This window comes from Xiphias gladius, chromosome 22, assembly GCF_016859285.1.
Source record: "Xiphias gladius isolate SHS-SW01 ecotype Sanya breed wild chromosome 22, ASM1685928v1, whole genome shotgun sequence".
NCBI lineage: Eukaryota > Metazoa > Chordata > Actinopteri > Istiophoriformes > Xiphiidae > Xiphias > Xiphias gladius.
Window position 1 is genome coordinate 24,304,232 of NC_053421.1, and position 22,358 is coordinate 24,326,589.

At 41.0% G+C, this 22,358-nt stretch overlaps 2 protein-coding genes across 4 annotated transcripts in view; both read right to left on the reverse strand.

Annotated features, from left to right (window-relative positions):
- Nucleotides 1–1,427, reverse strand: part of mtmr11 (myotubularin related protein 11) — a 33,178-nt gene extending 31,751 nt beyond the window's left edge. The window contains exon 1 of one of the 2 annotated variants that reach the window (XM_040118594.1): nucleotides 1,206–1,427. Coding sequence is in view for 1 of the 2 variants with exons in the window: in XM_040118593.1 (XP_039974527.1) it covers nucleotides 700–756 (57 nt within the window). In the remaining variant the exon portion in view is untranslated. Of the gene's footprint in view, nucleotides 1–699; nucleotides 1,131–1,205 lie in introns of those variants that run through there. The other variant, XM_040118593.1, reaches the window with a different exon arrangement.
- Nucleotides 1,428–4,958: 3,531 nt separating this feature from the next.
- On the reverse strand, nucleotides 4,959–21,004 carry otud7b (OTU deubiquitinase 7B). 2 transcript variants are annotated; one of them, XM_040118559.1, is made up of 11 exons: nucleotides 20,914–21,004; nucleotides 19,903–20,073; nucleotides 19,296–19,523; nucleotides 17,786–17,887; nucleotides 17,147–17,274; nucleotides 14,950–15,056; nucleotides 14,352–14,479; nucleotides 13,517–13,666; nucleotides 12,966–13,080; nucleotides 10,515–10,593; nucleotides 4,959–9,407 (listed from the first exon to the last, which is right to left on the reverse strand). In XM_040118559.1, the coding sequence occupies exons 1-11, from the start codon at nucleotides 20,996–20,998 to the stop codon at nucleotides 7,917–7,919; spliced, it is 2,784 nt and encodes a 927-aa protein (XP_039974493.1). In that variant the 5' UTR covers nucleotides 20,999–21,004; the 3' UTR covers nucleotides 4,959–7,916. The 2 variants fall into 2 exon arrangements, with proteins under 2 accessions (XP_039974493.1, XP_039974492.1); XM_040118558.1 differs by having other exon boundaries at nucleotides 12,966–13,083.
- Between the last annotated feature and the right edge of the window lie 1,354 nt (nucleotides 21,005–22,358).

Consider the following 22,358-nt stretch of genomic DNA (forward strand, 5'->3'; position numbering starts at 1 on the left):
CCTGTAAAGCTGCCATCCTGACCCGTGAACAAAAATAACACGAGACAGTCCAAATTCACACACTGAATAGCCTCTCAGAGGGACCGCAGGTTTCTAATCCAGCCAGGCTGTAGACTACCCAGTTGTAAATTTATAGCATTTATAACTATAGTACATTTGTTTCCTGCATCATGACACTGCCTGCGTCCTGCCCCCCCCCCCCCGGTGTGTTTAACCACATGAGGAGTGTTGATGAGGCAGTTACGGCACTGAAAAAAAGCAAAACTGGCTGTTGTGGGATCAACTTGCAGAGCTCAAACCTTCAATTGACTGACTTGCAAATCGTAACTCAACTGAAAATTGCATGCTCTCTTCATACTGAGGCTTTTACTGCACTTGCCAAGTACCAAAACAGAAAGAAAAAGAAAAAAAAAAAAATTAGGAGCCCAAAAAGACACACACAAAAAAAGGAAAACTGGATTAGCTGCATTTTCCTAATCAAACACTGAAAATCTGATGTCTGCAGCAGAACGAAAACTGCCTCTACTGGAATAACAAAGCTTCATCAGACTGGGTTTCTATTATGAAAAGTGGTAGCTCCATCTTTACCGTCACGCGACAGTGTAAAGCGAGACAGAACAAGTTAACTAGTGTTTTTAGGCTAGTTCACTCAACAGGGCTAGTTAGCGCCAGATAGCTAACTTAACGTTATGACCTTACCTTGATATCTGGGAGCATTTGTCTCACTTTGAACGTGGTTTTAGATCCTGTCAACATTTTTAACGACGGTTCAACTCGACTTACTGAGAAAAATACGAGCGGAATAAAGCTCGCTGAATTTAAAAAAAAAAAAAAAAAAAGAAGAAGAAAAATTAAAACGTGTAATTGTAAGCTAACGGCCGCTGAGTTAGCATTCTCTTTCCATTTTTTTTTTGCCGAGAAAAACCGTTAAAACGAGAAGAAAGGGTCCAGGGGTCCACCAACGGCTAGCCCGTATCACCGGCTGCTACGACTGAGGTGCTCAGTGTGGACAAGCGAACTATTTTCGCTCCTTTCATCGCTATTCGCGCTGACAGCATCCGTGTCCCGACCACTCACACACACACACACACACACACACACACACACACACACACACACACACACACACACACACACACACACACACACACACACACACACACAAACACAAACAAAAAACGAGAGCACTCCCCTCTGAAACGTACCAACACTCAACTGACTATTACTAACGGGTGTGAGTCACTAACGGATAGATGTGTTCTCCCTTGCGGCTGCGCTGCTGCTGCTGCCCGTTCGCGTTCTGTTTGTTTATTCCTTCGCCATAGTGAAACACACACGGGTGGAAAAAAAAAACAAAAAGCCAAGTGCAGTAGCGAAGCTTCTTAAAGGGCCAGTACATCTGGCTCATGATGAGAAGTAAAAATGACCTGGAGAGTCCCGGAGTGACAGTGAAAGTCCGCCGCGAAGTTTTATTTTACTCGCGAGAAGTTGGAGCAGAGACCGAAGGTTCAAAGTTGCCAGTTTCCCCCGCTTTCAGTGAACCCCTTGAACTCACCACCACTCGACACAGGCATTTACTTTACACAGAGGTGGAAAGAAGTACCAGTGTGAAAAAGAAGTGTTACCAGCTAAATGTACCTATAGTATAAAAAGTAAAAGTACTCATTATGGTGTATTATTATCTATTATATTATTGGATAGTTACAGATGCCTCTGTATGAAGTGACTGTTGATATTTCTTGTTTGAAAGTCATAGAGGTCAGATAGAAGGCAACAACTGACCGCAAAGAGAAGCAAAACTGCGACGGGAGAGACACAAAATGGCCACAAAGAGATGCGAAATGACAATGAGGAGATGCAAAAATAACTACAGAGAGACGCAAAACGGCCAAAAAGAGACGCAAAGCTACCAAAGAGAGACTCACGTGACAAAAAAAGAGAGACACAAAACTTCTAAAAAGAAACTCAAAAGGACCACAGAGATGCTAAATGACCATTAAGATATGCGAAACAATTAAAGATAGATAAAAAGCTACCGAAAGAGACACAAACCTACCACGAAGAGATGCACAACAAGCAGAGATGCAAAATGCCGATGAAGAGACGTAAAAAAAAAACATAGAAAAGATGTAAAACTACCAGATTGCATAATGTCCAAAAAGACCAAATCAACTACAGTTGTCGCTTGGGGGTCCTGTATAGGAGGGGTGGGCTACCTTACACCTAGGCCTAGCATTTTACTGTTGCAGCAGGCCCAAGTGAAGCTGATTTTGTATACTTTATACAATATTGAGTAGTTAAAGGTATAATGCATCACATTTTATAAATACATCCTCTCTCCTATTGTTTTTTTTTTTTTTTTTTTTTTTTTAATCTGACTCAGTTTCATCTACTTATTTTTTAACCTAGATAACCGAGAGTTGTTTCCCGGAAACAACTTTTGTTATGCACATGGTCCGATGACATGAATGAGTGGGGTTTGCTTTGCTCCGACTTTGTATTCAGACGACTGGTTTGTGAGGGTCTTAATTGAAGCAGCAGCAGAGCCAGCTGGCCAGCATCCATAAACACCGTTCAACTCTTGGCCTTCTGGTGTTTCAAGCCAGCAAAAAACCCCTCCTGAAAAACGAAATAATCCTGTTAAGTTACCGCCGACAGCCTGTTTTTCTTCTCCGCAGTACCTTTTTTCGGGTCTGTGTGGGGACTGGATCCTCTTCTCTCTCTCCTCCAAACCTCGAGGGAAAGAAACCACTAGTAACTCTCTTTCAGACAAACACAGGAGGCCAATGCAGAAGAAACACCTTTCCAGCAAGAACAGGGAAAGTTTGAATAATCCTGAGTGGCAGTCTGTCTTGCTGAACAGGTGGGGAGACGGTGCCCTTGTGAACTATAATAGAGAGAGGTCTGGATTTTTGACCACATGGGAAACTGTTCAATATTACATAAGGGTCTCCAATTTCTCTAATACATAAAACAGTCCCAGACACAGGACCCTGCATCATCTGAGCTGGAGTTATTCAACAATGTATAATGCAACGAGGTTAGGTTAATACAGAATGACACGGACAGCAAATAAGTGTTAAGAAAAAAATATGTTGCTAAGCTCGGTTTATTTGTACTCCACTGAAATGTTTCCAAGTTTATCATGTATCTGCAGCTCCACTTCAAGAATAACTATAAAATTATCATCATTAGTTGATAGTTGGAAGAAATTCTGCTTTCTCTTGCCCTGCACAGAAAGTTAAGAGCTATGTAACAGTAACCCTGGAGCCGGCAGGGATTCGGTGGCTCGCTTTGGGACACTTTGGCAGGACAGAGGTTTCCTGGTGACTTTGTTCACTTAAGAGAAAGGTCTCAAATCATCACCCTAAGACCTTAAAACAAGATGAGATTAAGAATTGGCTTCAGATATAAAGCAAAGGCAAAAAGTTACCCCCTCCAAGCAGGGCTGCGACCAGCTAACTAACTAACTAATGATTGAATAATGTCAGTTTTTGCTTGTTCTACAAAATGTCCAAAAAATGTGAAAAATGTCAAAGGTTGTATCTTCAAATTGTTTATTCGACTGTTTTGATGTTTAAGTCAGTTTATTAAGACATTGGACATGATGAAATGCAACTAATCATGTGACATTCTTGGCTTCATGTGGCTTGAAACAATTATTAGGCAATTTTCAGAATAATTACAGGTAATTGTCAAGTTCATTTTGTGTCATCTGACTAATTGTTTCAGCTCTAATTTACAGCTATTTCACACTTTCTAGACTTTATGTAAGGAATTATTTTAAAATGTGTAAAACCATATTTAAGTCATTATATGCATAACTTTCAATTCCATTTTTTATTGAATGAATTCCGTAACAGTGATTGTGTAGTTGCAGCGTTTATGACCCTGAAATCAGTAGATAACAAAAGAGGTTTGTTTTCCATGTCAAACACAAACAAGAGATGCATAGGATTCTTGAAATACAATGAGAATTTATTCAAACGGTGCAAAAAAAAAAAAATAATTATGATAATAATAATAACCTAACATAAAATCTGATGTTCTTTCTATCCAGATTGCACTGTCACATAGCCTTAGGAGACTATCCTCTCAAAAAAAAAACATTAAAATGATAAAAGAAAATTAAAACAGATCAAAATACCAGGACAACTGAAATCAAGTTAAAATAATTCACAAATTTGGTAAAAGGGATTGCCATTTACATGCAACTGTTCCAGTCCCATGCAACTTGAAGTTTTCCATGTTAATGTCACCGATGATGAATATTCTGTTCCCACAGAAATGACTGTCGTACAATATATAAAAATATATCGGGTCAGTTGTGTTGCAAAACTAATTCTGAGCCATTTTTCTTCTGGTTTGGAGGAAACGAGCTGGGTCAACAAGAACGTTACTGTCATGTTTTAGCATGGATTGTTGTCTGTAGAAAAAAAAAAAGTAAACAAAATGTACAAATACAAAAAAAAAAAAAAAAAAAAAAAAAAGAGCAACAAACAAAGAAAAACCAGACTGCTAGACAATTAGCCATGTGAGAAAGAACATCCTAAATCGCCTCAACTAAACATTCCACAAGGAAACCTATTAAAAAATCTCACTATAAATATATATTCTCAAATGGTATCTTGTTAGGTCATCATTGAGGAAATTAGTTTGCAATGAGAGAGCCTCGAGTATCAAGAGGCTGGTCTGGGAGTCGCCTTCAACAGCCACAATGTCAACAACAGTTCTACCCCAAACCCAGGTTCTTACAAGCTTATCATCCATACCGGTTTTAGTATCCAACAATATACATTCTTACCATTTTAAAAACACTGTAAAACTCTGGGCTTACAAAAATAACACAGAACATATTTATACAACCTCTTTATCTTAAATACAAAAAACTTTGTAGCCTGTAAGTCTGATGTTTTACATGTTTCTGAGGCATCTGTTTCATTGCAAAAAAAAAAAAAAACAAAACAAAACAAAACAAAAATGTAATAAAATAAAACAAGAAATGGTTTTGTAAGCTAATTATTACTTTGGAGGAAGGGAAAGGGGTACCCACACATACACATTTTTAAAAACAGGCATCACCTTCCCACAATAAGGGAACATCTGATGGGACTCGTCTGAATTAAAATGCTAGTGCATGAACACATGTCAACACACATAAACACAGCAAATGTTTTCTTGGGAAATAGCATGATTTACGTGTTTTATTGTCATTAAAACTTTAGTGTCACTTTAAATGCACAGCAAAAAGCCTCCCTCCTTCCTCAAACAGCATCTGCACTGGTTGGAAAATACTTGTATATACTGTCACAGTGTTGAATGAGCACTACTGAAAATGTTTCCCCCGGCATTTTGGTTATTTTTGTTTGTAGTTTGGGTTCAGGGCACAAGGGCAAGCTCCAAATACTGAGTTAAAAGAAAAACAAATCAAGACTGCCCTCAGCTGGGCAAGGCAGTGAACTGCATGCTAAATTGTGCTTCTCTAATACACTTAATGCCAAAGAACAGGTGAAATCAACAAGAGTAGAGCAACGAGTGTCACACTACCTCAAAAGAAATTCCTCACCATGGCTTATTATAAGGGAACTAAAAAACAAATTTAAGTATTTAAGTAGTCTTTTTGACATTTGTACAACTAAAAGAGCCTTCAAATTTGAAATTTTAACAAGGAAAACTCAAACAGAACATCAGCTGGTATCAACTAGTTGATACTGTATGCCTGACTGAAAAGAATAATGGCATTATTTCAATAGCTTCTGCACGAATTAAAATAATGTTAATATGTTATATTTAGGGGGCAGTAGTAGTAAAAACTGCATGCAATGAAGCAAGCAGTGGACACTTGATGTTCATCTTCTACAATGTACACACAAGATTGTGGTGCCACGAGGACAAACGCTGAAAAAGGCAACTAGGAAACTGAGTTAGATGGTGAAGCCGTCACCCAAATGCTGTAGCTCTACAGTAAGTGAATCGTTTACAGAAAACCTTCAGGCCTGTGCCCCTGCTTTCCCATTAACAGAGGCGGCAGTGTCTGCAGAGATGAACAGAGGACAACTGTCAGGCCACTTCAGAAACAGCAAAACATTTTGTATCTATGGACATCAGGAAAGTGCTTGAATTTGTGCAAAAAGAGATCACGTTTTGGTGGGACGAATACCAGAAATTAAGGAACCGTCTTCAGTAGGACTTTAAAACTTGCATTGGGCGACCAAACCAAGAGGCATTACGATGTCCTATCAGTTAGGACATCTAATGTGATGCATGACTTAGTTAACCTTTTTATGTGATCATGAGATAATATGATCACAATCACATTTCTAAACCATCAGTGCGCTGAGGGTTTGTCAGTGAAAAACAGTGACTTTCAAAACCACAACTTGTTATGAGAATTTGTCAGTGCAATGTGAATGTTAATTTTTGATTGTCGACACCCAACAAAAGTGGATGCGACACTTTGCATCATGCATACAGTAATTGGAGACAACCTTCACAACGGCAGACATCCTCACCGCTTTACGGCAACTTTTTGTTTCTTGTTTAATAACAAATCGGTGAATTTGCTCTCCAGAACCACTAATTTGTTACCAGTCTGAAATCCAAAAATGTGCTGTGTAGTGTTTTAACAACACCGTCGAAACTGTGAGTTACGCATGCGACAGGCGTCTCCAGAAACTGCTGTGGTGGATGTGACATTTTGACTTTGTAGTGTGTAGTATTGCATGTCTTGGTTGGCCACAATAAATCAAATGCCTCACCACCATCCATTGTTACAGAAAATAGGAAGACCCAACTAAGAAAGAGAAACATTCCAACAAATATATGAAATACTCTGGATCAGGCTCTGGGGACAGTATCTTACCATAGTCCTATGTTGCTATGTCGTCTTTGTTCTACAACGCCTGCTTGATAACGTGTCCAATTGCTCTTAATTTTCAAAGGATTGACATCTTCAAAATCCAATTTATAGATATATGAATGACAAAAATGTAGATTTTTTTTTTTTTTTTTTTTTTTTTGCCAGAAAGATACTTCTAACAGTGTAGAGCAGTTGTGTTAAATGCATGGACATTTATGTGTTTGCATTCTGGAACATTAGCACCACAGCAGCCCACAGAACGGTTAATCATTAGCATTGCACGATAGTTTCGATTTGCGTTATGCAAATGGTGACCGACGAAAAAGCCATTCGACAAGGATTATTTCTGCTGTTTCCCGAGGTACATGTGACGCAAGCATCTAGTTACAGTAATGTAAAATCTGTATGACACCGAAATCACCCTAACAGGATGTGACTTCAAAATGCTTGAACATCCCTTAATTCACCCATCCAAACATTATCACAAACCACAAATGGAGTGGACACACTCGTGCCTTTTGTTTGTGCTTGCTTCACTGTGTATGTGGAAGTGTGAGTCTGACTTGGTGTCTATTAGCGCATGTACTGGATGCTTTTCGATGAGTGTTTTGTACGGCGCCTGCCACATACATTCTCTCCACCAGGAGGGGACAATAGCAAGACGTTAAATTCTGATAAAGGAGGAGAGCCTGCAACTCTCACACACGCACACGCGCGCGCGCACACACACACACACACACACACACACACACACACACTCATACACAACGCCTGCATAAGAGCCACAGCAAAATGTAACAGAAGTGCAGTTAGTTCCTATGGTCTAATACATGACCCCAGCAGTCAGAAACCACCCTGTTTATTCTGTAGTTGTGTCGACTCTCTGTCACTTTCTGATGTGGTTCAACAGGAAGTGACACAGCTGAAAAAAGGGAGCGAGCTGGTTGCCTTTCTCTTGTCCATTCAGAGGCTGATCCACCCCAGCCATTTTTTTTTAAAATTTTTTTTTTTAAACGGAAAAGGCCACTCATCAAACTCAAGCCATAGCAAGGTCCACTCAGAACCTGTGGATGGCTGGTTCTGTCTCCCTCTTCTTCAGCTCTTCCCGGTAGCAGTAGGAGCAGTAGTTGCCCGTCTCGGGGTGTCCGTAGTAGGTGCAGTTGGGTGTCCGACAGCGGCTGGACTGCAGGCTGGCCAAACCACCGGCACTCCCCAGCGAGTAGTGTCTGACTGGTGGTTGCCCGCTCCGAGAGTCTAGGCTGGAACGCATGTCCCGGAAGCCATTGGTGTAGCTCCCAACAGTGGGTTCAGACCCAGGATAGTCTGGTGGGTCAAACTCCGCGGGGTATGAGGGCGCAAGGCGAGAGGGACTCAGGGAGGAGGGGCCTTGCGAGTTATTGTACTGGGCGTGGGAGGGAGCCTGCGTTGCGGGGCAGTGTCGGGGAAGGGTGGCGTACGAGGGCAGGCCAGGGTAGGAGCTTACTGGTGAGCCACCAGCTAGCTGGCGCCGATTATCCATGTAGCCGTGCATATGAAGGTGCTGGGTGAGGGGTGCTGCAGCAGGAGGCTGATCTATGAAGGAGGGCCGGGGGATGGGCACTACCCCAGAGTACATAGAGGTGCTCAAAGGAGAGGACTTCAGTTGGTTGAAGGAAGGTGACGAGTTCTCTGACAGCTCCTCTTTGGCCTCATAAGGCCGGTAACTCAGCTCCGTACCACCAACCACCTCCTTCTTAGGTGGGTGGATGCCATTAGTGACGCCCTTCCTTTCTGCATCACGACGCTGTTGTTCCTGCTCTGCCCGAAAGCGCTCCTCTGCATCTGCCAAGTAGCGCTGGATCATCTCCTCCTGGAAGGGCTGCCGGTTGCTGGTAGTGAGAAGGCTGGCAAAGATGAATTTCCTCTCACCTTGCATGGTGGCTCGCAGGATGCCCAGGCTAACCTTGACATCTGCACTGTACTTGTAGGTCTCGCTCTCAGTGCTGCTCCCACCACAGCTGCTCATACTGCTACCTGTTCCGTTGAGACGCTCGCTACCTGAGGAGGGAGAGCCTTTCCCAGAATCCTCTGAAGCGTGGGCCGAAGGCGAGCTATCCTTGCTGCCCTTCCTCCCCCTAAATGAGCCCTTTTTCTTCTCCCCACCCTCCTGCTTGGCACCTCCAGCTCCGGCGTTCTTTCCTGTCATCAGTCCACCCACGTTTTTCTTCAGCTTGCTTCCCAGGCTCTTGCCAAAACTGCCGAGCTTATTGGCCACAGAGTCTGCCCTCTTCTTGTCTTTATCCTTGTCCTTCTCCTTCTTGGTTTTGTCCTTCCCTGCTGTTCCTGCCCCTGCCCCTGCCGAACCGCTGCTAGTGGAACTAGATGAGGAAGAGGAGCTGTTCTTGGCCACGGACCCGCTTCCATTGACTGTTGATCCTGTGGTCGTGTCGCCGTTGCCATTGGAGCTGCTGCTGACCGACTCCTTGTCTGACTCTCCCGAGTCAGGAGGCGTTCGGGCATCCTCTCCTGCTGACGCTGTGGGAGACTCAGGCTGTGCCAGAGGAGCTTGCTGCAAGGAAACAAAGCAGAAACATAAGCTGGAAAAATACTGTAGCTGTATATGAGAAAATGTACAACAACCCCAACCTGCTGACCAAATTACAACGGAAAAGAAAGCCAAAAAAATATACTATTCATAAGACATTAAGTTTAGTTGTAGTTCAGTTTCAGTGCCCTGAAATCCTCAAAAAACAGAAAGTCAAATTGAGTACAGTACAGGCCCATGCCCCTCAAAAGACATAGAGGGTGTGAAAAGAGTAATTCATAGAGTTGTTTTCTTTTTTTTTTTTTTTTCTTTTTTTTTAAACAGACCAATGCAAAATACAAGTGACTCAGTCTCCAGAGGCCTTTTCATATCTATAAACATGTTAAAGAAGCTTTAAAATAAAGAATGCTTTATCGGGAAATGACGCATTATTCTGACCTCAAACCAGGAGCACTTACAGAATGGCACCGCTTCAAGCAATGATGACCATCACAGCTTTCCAGGGGTAGCACTGCTAAGCAGAATAATCCCCTTAAATCATATTCTAATACAGGCATTCCTTTACTGCCACCAGCCCCTGCATGCTTAACCATGAAACTGCTATAAACCCGTCCCTCCAAGCTCTCTGGTGTTAGCATGTAGCACACAAGAGGGCCTTTGTCAGTGTTTGTGTGGTGTGATTTTATGACCTGAACGGCCCAGTATAATTTGTTTTCACATACGGTTTGTGCAGCAGTCAGGGGACAGCTGGTCTGATGGAGGGAAAAAAAAAAAAAAAAAATCTTGCCCTTGTGTATAATGAGTGTAGGAAATTAACACTAATCACCAGCTGCTGTAACACTTATCTACTACTATGGCATCAATCTGATAATAACATTACGAGGTGGGGTTTCTTTTTTATTCCGTAACTCGATTTAGCTGGTAAAATACTGATTGTGTCTTTGGAATACTCAACCAGCATTTATGGTTAGTTGAGAAATAATTATCATTCATATCTTGAGCAATTTGGGCCAAAACAGAATGTTCAATAAAACTTCTGATGAATCCTGTTGTCTGACTCGGTTTTATAAACCTCGCTGCTGCAGAGGAGCAAACATCACTAGGGGTGACTGTGTGGACTTTGATCTTTACCTCACAGGGGAGGGGCAGCCAAGTGACCGTCATGTAGCTGTGCAACATCTGGAGCTTGGCCTCCAAAGAAAGAGTCACACTGGAAGGAAAAGTGGACAAGAGACACAAGTCAAACTTCAGTGAGACGAGGCCATTAGGTAGTTTATGATGTTATTTTATGTTAAAAATGTAATAGCATTCTTGCTGTTAGTCAGTATCTGACAACAGTCATGAGCTGGATTCTAAACAACAATACCACGGTTAGATGTAAGGTAAATGTGCAACCGTAGAAAATAGATATAAATGCAGTGGTAGTAGGGCTGGACGATGGAACAATCTCGAGAATTAGCACGAAAAAAAATTCCCACAATAATGATGATAACTGATGAGTAATATACTACAAATGTATCGATTCTGAATTCGGAGCAACCCTCATCTGAACAATCACTCTATTAGGCTACAGCAATAGTCTTATGTAACTGACACGTGTAAGGGCACAACAATGAGGAGAAAAAAGAACAAAACAAACAAACAAAAAAAAACAAACCACACACATTGTTGGACACATAAAAATGAGCGACCGTGAGGAGAGTGAGAACTCTGCATGAGACAAGGAAATTTTGGCAGAGAGAGGTCACAGAAGATCAGTGATTTGAAAATGGTACCGATTTCTAACGCTGCGGAGCATTATCTGCCGCAAGATAGGCAGGCGACCTATGCCCACGAAGACCGGAAAAACAGCAGTTTTCCCCAATTTGAAAAGGTACCATCCCACCAAGCACACAGAAAGCCCATGTCTGTGGTCCAAAACTTCCAGCACTAGCACTAGCAACCACGCTCGCAAACAACCCTCTTGTGGTAACGTTCTTTCAAACCCTTGCAGCAGTCGCTCCTGTTTGCCTTTCTGTCATTGCTGATTCTTTTCTGTGATAGGAACCAGACCAGCAGTTGTTTGTCACATTTTTCTAATTTGCGTTGCTGAGGCGTAAACGTTATACCATGTTAGCTGTGGAGAGTATAAAGTTACTGACTCAAAATTAAATTATGGTTTACAACCATAACAAATCTTTATTTGATTTATTTAGAATTCAATCCTAATCTAAATATACAGTAACCCTTGTACTTCAAATTAAAAAGGTGCCCTGTGGCATTTTCGTGTAAACGAACAAGTTATGTTTATATTCGGTGCCCGTCTGAATGTTAACTTTCACTGAGGTCTGATAAACATGTTGAGTCTGTTTCCTTCCTCATTAATGGTATTGAATGTGTATATATTGATAACTATAGATGTCTATAAATATGAAGACAACAAAAGACCGTGCTGGTCTTCCATCACTTGAGGCCACCGTCTGGTTCTTTTCTTCTAATGTCACGGGTCATTATCTTGCTGTAGGATGAACCCCTGACCGATCGGTCTGTCTTCCTTTGTTACCTGCCTTTTTCTCACCATTCTGATGGCAATAAATAGTACTACCACCTGCAGTACAGTATTGTCCTAACAATGCATCAGAGGGTGTAGTAACAGTTTGTTCCAACACTGCCTTTGTACAGACAGAGGGTTTGTGAGTCATCGACAAAAGTTGGGGCACCTGTGGGGTTTGTTTGAATTGACTTTTGAGACTTCACTTACTTCCATTGCTGCAGTAAAGCAGTAGGCTAACCAGTTTCTTAATCCCTGAAAAAAGACCTTTGTACCATATAGATTATTCACTGGTCTTTAAATGCTTACATTCCAATAAAAATGGGGGAGAAAAATGGGGGCGCTCTAAAACTTTTGACCGGTAGTGTATATATTGAAGTTTATTCTGTTATAAATAGACCAAGTTTTTCCCCAGGATAATGGTAAAGGTCACTAACTTGATACACCATATATTTTGGTCCTCTTGTTTAATGTAGGCTGATAATAAAAATGAAAGTTAGACTTCCATACTGCTGTCTAACAACAACTGGTAGTTGGCTCTGAATGGCACAGTAAATGACAAATGCACTAAAAGCCTCTTGCTGTTATGCATTTTTGTTCTGCAATAGCCTTCTAACTCAATGACCTTTTCTAAACAATGTTAACAGCCACTCATATAATAGCATCTTTCTCCACCATTTCATCTAAATAAGACATCCATGGTGTCATCATCTGACGTAAATAAGGTGGAGGATTATTTTTACTGAGCTGCTATTTTGGCGCTCCCTCCCCTTCACCATTCATGGAAGGTATTTAGAGCTAATCTTATTGTCACTGGCAGTGAGTGTCGCTAATGTGGAGTCAGGGGTCAATCCCTACACACTGACACTCTGCTGTCTATAAGAGTGTACGCATGCAAGTGCGACTCTCGTTTTCACCTGTATCCTTGGTGACCCGGTGCCAGCACTTCGGACAAATCAGTTTGTAAAAAGCTCCTCATGCGTACATTTAACCTGACAAAAATAACTGTACGTACAGTAAATGCATGAGATTCTTTCTTAGAAAGACCATACCTTGCCAGCATCACGTTGTCTGTGTCATCCTTGCCCCACTCCCAGTCTTTCCCAGGATCCACAGCAAAGTGCAGAGGCAGCATTTTGTGCTCCGAGTCAGTGAGAGGGATCACAACTGCTGGTAAGGATGGGGGGAAAAGTCCTCTTAGAAAAAACAGAAATCTGCACTCTGCATTGTCTATAGGCAGAAATGCAATTAATTCTTTCACTTGCTATTTTAACATTTAGCCTGCTGGGTCTGACCAATATTGCTGTGGATGGTTCAATCCGATATTTTTAGACTGGTAAACAATTCAGTGTGTTGGCAGTGTCTTGAATTTCAAGGACCGACTTGTAATTTGTGCACAAACTTTAGTTTTAGCACAAGTATTCAGTGTTTAGCCATGATTTCACTCTTTTGAGATGTGAAAAACATAAGAAACAGTATCATTACCATCATGGTAATTTGGAATATATTACATTATTAAAGTAATGCTTTGTGAATCCGATTCACTTTCACTTAATGTTGATAAAATGGCATGATAGTATAGATGAATGATGGAGAGCATTACCTTGCTCTTTGGAGCTGTCCTTCTGCTCCATAGAAACCAGGGCAGAAAAGTGCGCCTGGTCATACGCCAGGACCAGGGGTGAGCGATGGCACTTGGCAGCGGGCACTTCCAGCGGTAGGTATATGCCTCCGAATGGGATGGGAGCAAAGGCTAGGGGGAAGAGTAACAAGGACATTAAACATCTGAAAAGAATGACCTCGGCACTGTTTCCAGGCTGATAAAGCCCAGTGGGAGGATTTGAGCCAAGAATAAAAATTCATTTTCACCTCTATCTGTAAATCGAAACAATTTTTAATTTTTTGGGTGGTTAATTTTAATCTAGTTTTGATTTTCAGCCAATTATGGGTGTCACATTAATTCCTTAATAAGAGTGATGTCACCTCTGATATCATAGCTGAAGAGTCTCAACAGTGCAAAGCAAATTAGAAGCTATCACAATAATCAAAGTATCAAGGCCGTTGCTTCGGTTTCCTCTCGGGAGCGCAGTATGCGGATTTTTGTGAAGAAAGTTGATGTGTATGCACAGAAATGGGTCACAGTGCTTGGCAGTAGTTCATGGTTTTAAGTTGCTGGAGATGCGAGAGAGGCGGTGTTTACTTCATAAGGACAAGTCAAACAAGTCAACAATCACCGATAAGTCAGTCAAACATGTTTCTTTCAAATACTTCCTTGTGATTGTCTCAATTTTCTGCAAAGTGTAGCAAATATACTCTGTAAATAAAAAACCTAATCCATTTGAGATACAAGGAAGGTGAATTATATGATGAGATTATGAAACATTTGGTAAAATACAGCACAAGATGCATTAGCAATGTGAGGCTCCAGGCATATTTACCCTCTCCTCCAGAATCCCTCAGCATGGTGTCAGCCACCACCACTATGGGCCTCCTGAGAACGTGAGCCAGGACAAAGACGTGAAACTCCTCTAAACTCTCATAAACTGGTTCATCTGAGGACTCCGCCCTGAAGACAACAACAACATAGCTTTTGGTTAACAGAGACACAACTGTTTATACTGTTCCTAACCAGAAATAATCAAAGTTTCAAGTTGACTGTAAATCTTAGCTTTTATTTTGTCTTTCTAACGGATTTCTGATAACTAAAAATGAAAAAAATGCAGAAAGTAGACTTTTTGGTGGGCCCCAAAAGTTCATCAACACATAAGGGTAAGAATATTGAGAGATACCTTCATCTTAAGTGGTTTTACACGTAAAAAAAAAAATTAAAGAAAGATTGGATTTTAAAACTTTGTCAGTATATTTAACCCACTTAATTATTTAAGCTTCCTACAATAAATAACAGATGGACTAAAACGAGGGCCAGCCACTCAGTTCTGATTTTTATCGCAGTTTTTTGTTCATGCATAAAAACATGAGTTTTCACAAAGTATGTGGTGGGTTAACAGTCCCTGCATTGTCCGAGCCAGACCTTACCCGTTGGTGCCGTTGGTGCTGTAGTGTATTCTCGGCTCACTGGAGGCTAGCTTCAGCAGTTCATTCCACTCTTTCTGCCACTCCTCCTCCGTGTACAGCAGACCAGACTGAGGAGAAAGCAAGGGCACACACACACACACACACACACGCACGCACGCACGCACGCACGCACGCACGCACGCACGCACGCGCACATACACAAACACACATATTTGCCATTTAGAAAGGGAGTGTCAAATGTCACAAAAGCATGCAGTGACGTTATGGTGTCTTCCCACAAGGTCACATAATGACAACTGAGGAAAGAGATTTAACTACAGCTTTTACAACCCCCCGTGTCGTTCACACACAGTAGCAACAGAATCCTCATCAATATCATGTTTTCAACCTCCATATACGGACGAAGGAAAACTGCTCATTAAAATGTTTTTTGTTCCCCTGGAGATTCAATGTCCCTAATTCACCTATAGTAAATTCATACACGAAAGCTTCCCAGTGCAGCCACAGCCATCTACTGCTGCCCGCTGAGCAGCTCTACTAGAATAATTTTGGTTCAAGTGATTTGCTTAAGGACACCTCAGAGGTAGCTGCTGAAGAATGGGTGAACATTAGGCAGTCGCCCTCTGTGGGCGTCTGCACGCTGTGTTCAGCCACTAGAAAACATACTTAGTGTGCTGTTACGCTGGGGAGAAAAGCCATTGTGTTCTGTCAAAAAAAAAAGGAAAAAAAAAGGTTCTAACAATAATCTTTTTGCCTTGTCATAGTGTTACAAAGTAGAAAGTAAAGCACAGTGCATACACAACTCTGCCGGTCTCCTCTTAATGTTTTAATAAAGAGTGTCAATAGTAGGTAGAGATACCAGTGCTTACAGAAAATATAGTTGAACAGTAGGGTGATGGCAAAAATTTCTTAAAAAGGACTGTTTGCATTTGATATGGTCATCAGCATGTTGTCAAGGCTGCACAAAATGAAAAAAAAAGTGACTAGCAACCGTTAAACACAATGAAAACCCAATGAAAATTAAGAAAATAAGACAGACAGTGAACTAATGTTACCCCTTCCATGGTTATGAAAGTGTTGAGCAAAAAAAGGCAAACTATGTCAACTATAAGGAAGTGGTTTTAATATTTAAATACTGCTGAACCTGCAGGGTAAACTTTTAACATTTTTGTTCTTACAACAGTTGTGGTACCAATATACACACACTCAGTAGCCACTTTATTAGGTAAAATCTACAATCTACAATCTAATACAATCTAATGCAATCCAATCAGACTTTTATAATGCCATAATGTTCAGTTTTATATTCATCAAATTTTTTTGTAATAGAGGTAGAGGTGTTCTAGAGGTGTTAATTCAAATAAATGCTTTAGAACTGAGGTCATAGTGGTGGTGTTGTACTGGACTGCATTATATTTGTTGGTGTTTCTAGTATTCTGTCCTCCTCGTGTACGTAAATAGGGAGGACAACATACTGGAAACACCTCACAATATAACGTAGGCCACTACAACACCGCCTTTAACTAAGACTTCAGTAATAAAAATACTGAATTTACACATTTCAAACAATGTCAACAAAAACTGACCATTATAACACTTTGTAGAGGCAGAATTTATGGCAGAGCTTTTATATTGAATTGCAACAGATAGATTGTATAGGTGAACCTGATTAAGTGGCCACTGTTTTCACTGCTTCATGTGTACATTTAATGATGCAGTCATGGGTAATAAGCTCAAGAGTCGCTTTTAATCAATATTACATGGATTTCCTCATATGCCGGCAAATAATGCAGTACTGCTACAGAATTACTATAGGCATGAAGTAACTGACTTCATAGGACTGGAAAACCAAATAACCAAGTGTTTCCCAATAAATCCAGGCTCGCATTTTCACATACTGTATTTTTACTGGAAATTGCTCAACAGTGAGCAAAGTTTACAGTGTTCCGGTGTTGTCCTGTTGTCTCTGTGTGCATTTGACATTTCAAATGTTTCATTGCAGACATGTGAACATCTGCAGGCTTTTACTTGTTCATTCTCTCTGTGAATTTTTTCCATGTGGTCAAAGGCATGAAACCGGCAGCATTCTGATCAAAAGCTAACGAGATTTTCCACACTTTAGACTAACACTGCCCTCATACAGTCATCACATAATTACAGAGATGACCTTGAGAAATGCGCAGCCTATATAACAGACCTCTTTGTTCTGCTGGGTCTGCTGCCACCTCCACCTGCGTTTCAGTGCCTCTCTCTCCAGCCCGTGATCCGTCAGCGCGTACAGGGACTTACGCAGCATCAAGTCCCGGTCATGAAAGCCCCACATACCTGCATTAGAAAACAAAATTAGGACATTTAACGCATATCAACAAATTCTTCTGTAAAACTGTACTTGAAACTGATAAGAAGCAGCAGGTGTTTCATGGGCTTTTGTGTTTTTGTGGTACTGTCATGTTTTAAAGACAGATATTCTATTGTAATTGTCTCTTGAAAGACCAAAATAAATAAACTAACTATAAAACAGATGAATTTGTTGCTTTTTTTTTCTTGAAATATTTTTTTAAAAGAGAACAGGTTAAGTAGATGAATATTACTTTCACATCCACTATTCAGGAGATGCACTGCGAGTTCTGAAAACAATGCCTGCACTTTAGTTCGAGCATTATTAATTTTCTGGACTAGGGCTCCTAAGTGGGCCACAAAGGCTGTAAATGTGCACTTCATCACTGTAAAACACATTTAGTGCTTACACTAACAATGAAGCTCTCTTAATGAATGCTAATAGAGTGTGAACCTGCATGGTACTAGGGGTCTTATATGAAAGGTTTCTGATACTTACCAAGCGAGGCTGCGTGTAACAGGCAATTTCCATCTCCGCTTGTTGCAAGAGGCAGCAGACTCTGACAGTTTGGAACTACTTTTGTCCACCAATTCAGACGTCCTGCAGGCAAATGGGAAAAACTTGACTCACCTGTTTGCATTACAAACATGGCAGGCTATTACACCAAAACAATTCCTGTGGTACGTCCCAAATGGATAATCAAGATGTATTAACACTAGATTTCCATGTTGGAAAACAGGCTGTCGCGTGACTCTGGATTACTATAGAAAAATAAATGCAGCTCCATGAGTTTTGCTTTCATACCAGCAGTCATGTTATTTTTTCCATAAAAGGTTATGTTGTTTTGAACTTAAACTATTCAATTACAACATGAATGTGCAAAACCTAAAAACGTTAAAAACATTACGTATACTCACTCAGTGGCCACTTTATTAGGTACACGTGTGGTATTTCAATACAACAGCTCTGCCGTTAATTCTATCTTTCGGAGTTTATGATGTTCGGTTTTTGTTGACAATGTTGAAAATGTATTATTTCAATAATATGTCTACTACTAAGGTCATGGTTAAAGGTGGTGTTGCGCTGGACTACATTATAGTGAGAGGTATTTCTAATTGTTCTGCCCTCTACATTTAGATACATGAGGATATAGAATGCAGTCCAGTAAAACACCGTCAATGCTAGAATATGTAACTGAATGAACACCTCTATGACAGTGTCAAAAGACTGAACATTATGGGCCTCATATAAGTAGGCCTTACGCCAGAACAGTTGTGTCAGATTGTACAGGTGTACCTAATAAAGTGGCCACTGAGTGCATGTAACTGGCATTGGTGACTTTACCATGGGTTGAGGACAGCAGGTCTTTACCGCACCAGACATTTTCACTTGTCACAGTAGGAAAGGCACAAGTGTTAAGAATATCATTAGCAATGGCTCAATTCTATGCAAGTGTCCCAGTAAGTCATGACAATGACAGTGAAACTGAGGCAACTCAGTGGAATTCAGCCGTCATTCATCTTATTATCTACACCTGTGCTTTTCCTACTGTGACTTATCAAAATGTCTTCAGTGAAAAAAGCCCTATGGGACACATTGAAATCTGAATTCCTCAAATTAATTTATGCTTGGCTGTACATATCTGCATTGAATGTGTTTAACAAGATGACTGATGTTAAATTCTCAATTTCATGTGTATAAAGGGGATTATCTGTTATGTGCTAAGGTTGACACTTTCCAGTGATGTGATGTTTTATGCAACACTCCACACTTGATTGTATGATGTGTCTGTGGGGTGTCACAGTGTCTACAGTACATGTATTGTGGCAATATACTGTGTCGGCGCTGATTGGCTGTTTTTTTCTGGCATTAGCTGGTTGTAGACAGTATTTTCAAAAGCTGCTATAAATTTTCAATGAGGTAGCTCCGTGGGTACATACACAGAGAAGGTGTGTGATGGGTGTAAAGCCTGGAATCTCTATGTGGGCTGGTATGTAGTTTTTCTCACCAGCATGCTCCAAGGCCACCATCATTGACTGCTCAATAAGATCCCTCTCGATGAAGCCACGGAAGTCATCCTGGTACACGGTGAGGTCTGGTAGTTGGAAAGTGCACAGTGGCGTTTCCAGAAGTGGCTCACTACTGCTACCACCAGTGCTTGAGACGTGAGAGCGGGCCAAGGACACAATGGTTGAACTGGCATGGGAAATACCCCTGGACAGGCGCTTCTCTGTGGCTGGTAAGACAATGACAGAGGGTGAGGAGAGTAGTTGTTAATCCTGGCTAACTAGGAAACTTAGGAGACATTCCAAAAAAAATTTAGATAAGAAAAGAGGCCATGTCACAGTGGTTAGCTGTCAATGGCTGCAGGTGGCACAAGTGGCAAACCCGCATTAGTTTTTACTTTCTTTGCCGGTAGATGGTGCACATCTGGATGTGTAAACTGCTGTTTCTATTACTGGATCATAATGGTGGGCCTGCTTTTGGGCGTTTCACATTAGTGTGTGTCCTCATTTAACATCACTTACTGAGCCCAGCAGCTTATACTGGTGTATATGTACAAGTCAAACTGCGTTATGTCACACAAAAAACAACTCACTTGCCAGTGGCCTCACCTTGCACCACCTCATCTTGTCGGTGGAGTATAGGCCGTCCTACCCTGGCCATCTCCTTTTCGGGAGGCATATACGTCCTCTCCTCTGTGAACGAATACGTCAGGTTCCCAGCATGCACCTGTCGAAGCTGCTCAAAGTCACTCAGTGCGGCAGTGAAATCCCAGTTCTTGCCTACAGAGAGAGAGCGAGAGAGAGAGAGAGAGGAACAACATCTTTCTGAGCCAACGGATCCAATGTGAGAACCTGAATCTTGCTTCCACATCCTTAATGACTTTAAATATATACCACAAGTTCATGCAACCACAGGCTGTCTTATTTTATGTAAAGGCCACTGGCACATTCCTTTGCTTGGGTATATATCAGAATTTGGAATATGTCTCAACTCACTGGCTTGCTGCTGTTCACTGCATTGCATTACATTTTTAACCCATATTCTTATCTTCAACTTGTGTTGCTGCTAGGCAACAGGAGTCCTGTTGACTCAGGCTACCGTATACCTTCCTTCTGTTAGTGTATGATAGCCTAATTAACAGTAACAAGCCAGAAGCTCTGACTGAGACAGCGGTCAATTTGGCCGCTGCTCACAACTTCACCAGCTGTCAGCTTCACACAACGAACAACCCCTCACCCCCCCTTTTTCTTAGCTTAACTGTAAAAGAGCTCTAACTAACAAAGACTAAATTAAAGGATAAAATCAGAGCAGATCAAAGTTTAACTGAACTGAATACATTTCGTAGAGACATAACTAATTTCACAAGTTTGTTCTTTTATCTTGATTTGATAAAGAATGATAAAGAAACAGGCCCGATTTGATGCTTATCACTACAAGTTTTATCGTTGTGAACATTATTTGTTTAGCATGAGCACTGGACAATGTCTATACTTGGGTGTCAATAATATCCATTAATATAATACCACAAGGATAGCAGTGATTGGGACAATTCTGAAAATATCTACTTTTACAGTTTTCTCACTAAGAGCCAAGGCACAATAAAATATTCTGCAACCTACCCTCCAGCAGATCTCTGGCCAATCCTGGTTCAGCTCCAGTGGAACGGACAAAGTCGGACAGGACTGCGTCCATATCCACGGTCATGTGATCATGAATTCACAAGTTGGCGGGTTGCTCCCGGGCAGGACAAAAAAAAAAAAAAAGAAAAAAAGAAAAAACAAAGAGGGAATCTGCTATCCTGGACAGGACAGCAAGGGAAGGGGTGAGGGGGAGCAATCCTCTACCTTGAGCTACTCTACCAGCCACACCTGAAAAGACAACACAGAGAGAAAAAGAATAAACCCACAGGTATCAATTTACCAGGAGTTAAACATTCTCCAGAAAGATTAGCACAAGCTAACCAGGGATAAAAGGACAGGGGGTGAAAGGATTGTCAGAGCTCGAATGTTTACAACAGTGAATGAGAAGCACATTGATATAATGACCCTGCTTAACCCCTTTTCAAATGCAGGCCTGTTGTGGCCTGGTTACTTCTGAACTTGACACCTTTGCAGTCACTTGCCCCACCGGTGATAATAGCTTTGACACAAAAGTGTTACACAAAAGCGTTTGCTCAAATTTGCATTGAAACCTAATGAAAGTCAAATGAGAACTTGTCATGTGAACAACCTCAGTTCATGGTTTCAGTATTCATCCGGTCTTTGTCAACACTTTTTAATTAGCCGTTAAGAATTCATAAAAGCTGTCAGAATCCATCACTTAAGTCACAACTCATGATTATTTCAGAATCTGGACTTGACTGAATGCTTCAATCCCGCCTTCAGATATGACCTGCTGAACATTTAAACAGACAAGAGTTTTCCTGATAGAACAACATCATCATGAAAGGTCTGAGCAGGAACCAATTAACGTATAAATAGTGTAAGGAGACAGAAAGTCATAGAGAGATAATAAATAGATAATCATATCAGCATATTGATATTAAATGACAATATTTGCCTGTTTTTGTGCTAGCAAAATTGTGATTTTTTTCAATATCATAATTTGGATAAAAGTATAGAAAAACAAGATATTCCAAATGGGGCAGGTAAGCAAATGGACCTCTATATCATATATATTTTAAAGTCAGATTTGTCTGAACTGTGTGATACGAAGAAACAGTATGCCTATCAACAGTCCCCTTTGAAATCAATTAGGCAGGTTTACTCTTCAAATTTCAAATGGTAGATCCAAAGGACCTGGATCACTTTGGCACCAGAATCAATACAGAAACATTATCAAGACTGATAGAAATAAAAGAGTCAATATCAGTGGGCTTTTGACACAGAGGGTGTAGATGGCAATCAATGCAAGACAAAAGGAATGAATCAAAGTAGCCCTGGCTCAAATATATACTTTGGGGGCCAAGCTAAAAGCCTTTGTCAGGAAAAGGAAAGATATTTTGAGTGTCCATACTAAATTTCCACATCTTGACAGTTCCAAGCCTTGTTCTGTAATATTTGTC

Bases quoted from the DNA above. Each gene is read 5' to 3' on its own strand.
- otud7b (XM_040118558.1), bottom strand. From the start codon at position 20,998: ATGACCGTGGATATGGACGCAGTCCTGTCCGACTTTGTCCGTTCCACT. The intron at 19,524-19,902 runs GTGAGGCCACTG...TTGTCTTACCAG, and splicing joins ACAAGATGAGGTGGTGCAAG to CCACAGAGAAGCGCCTGTCC. The intron at 9,408-10,514 runs GTAAAGATCAAA...GTTTCCTTGCAG, and splicing joins GGCTGCCCCTCCCCTGTGAG to CAAGCTCCTCTGGCACAGCC.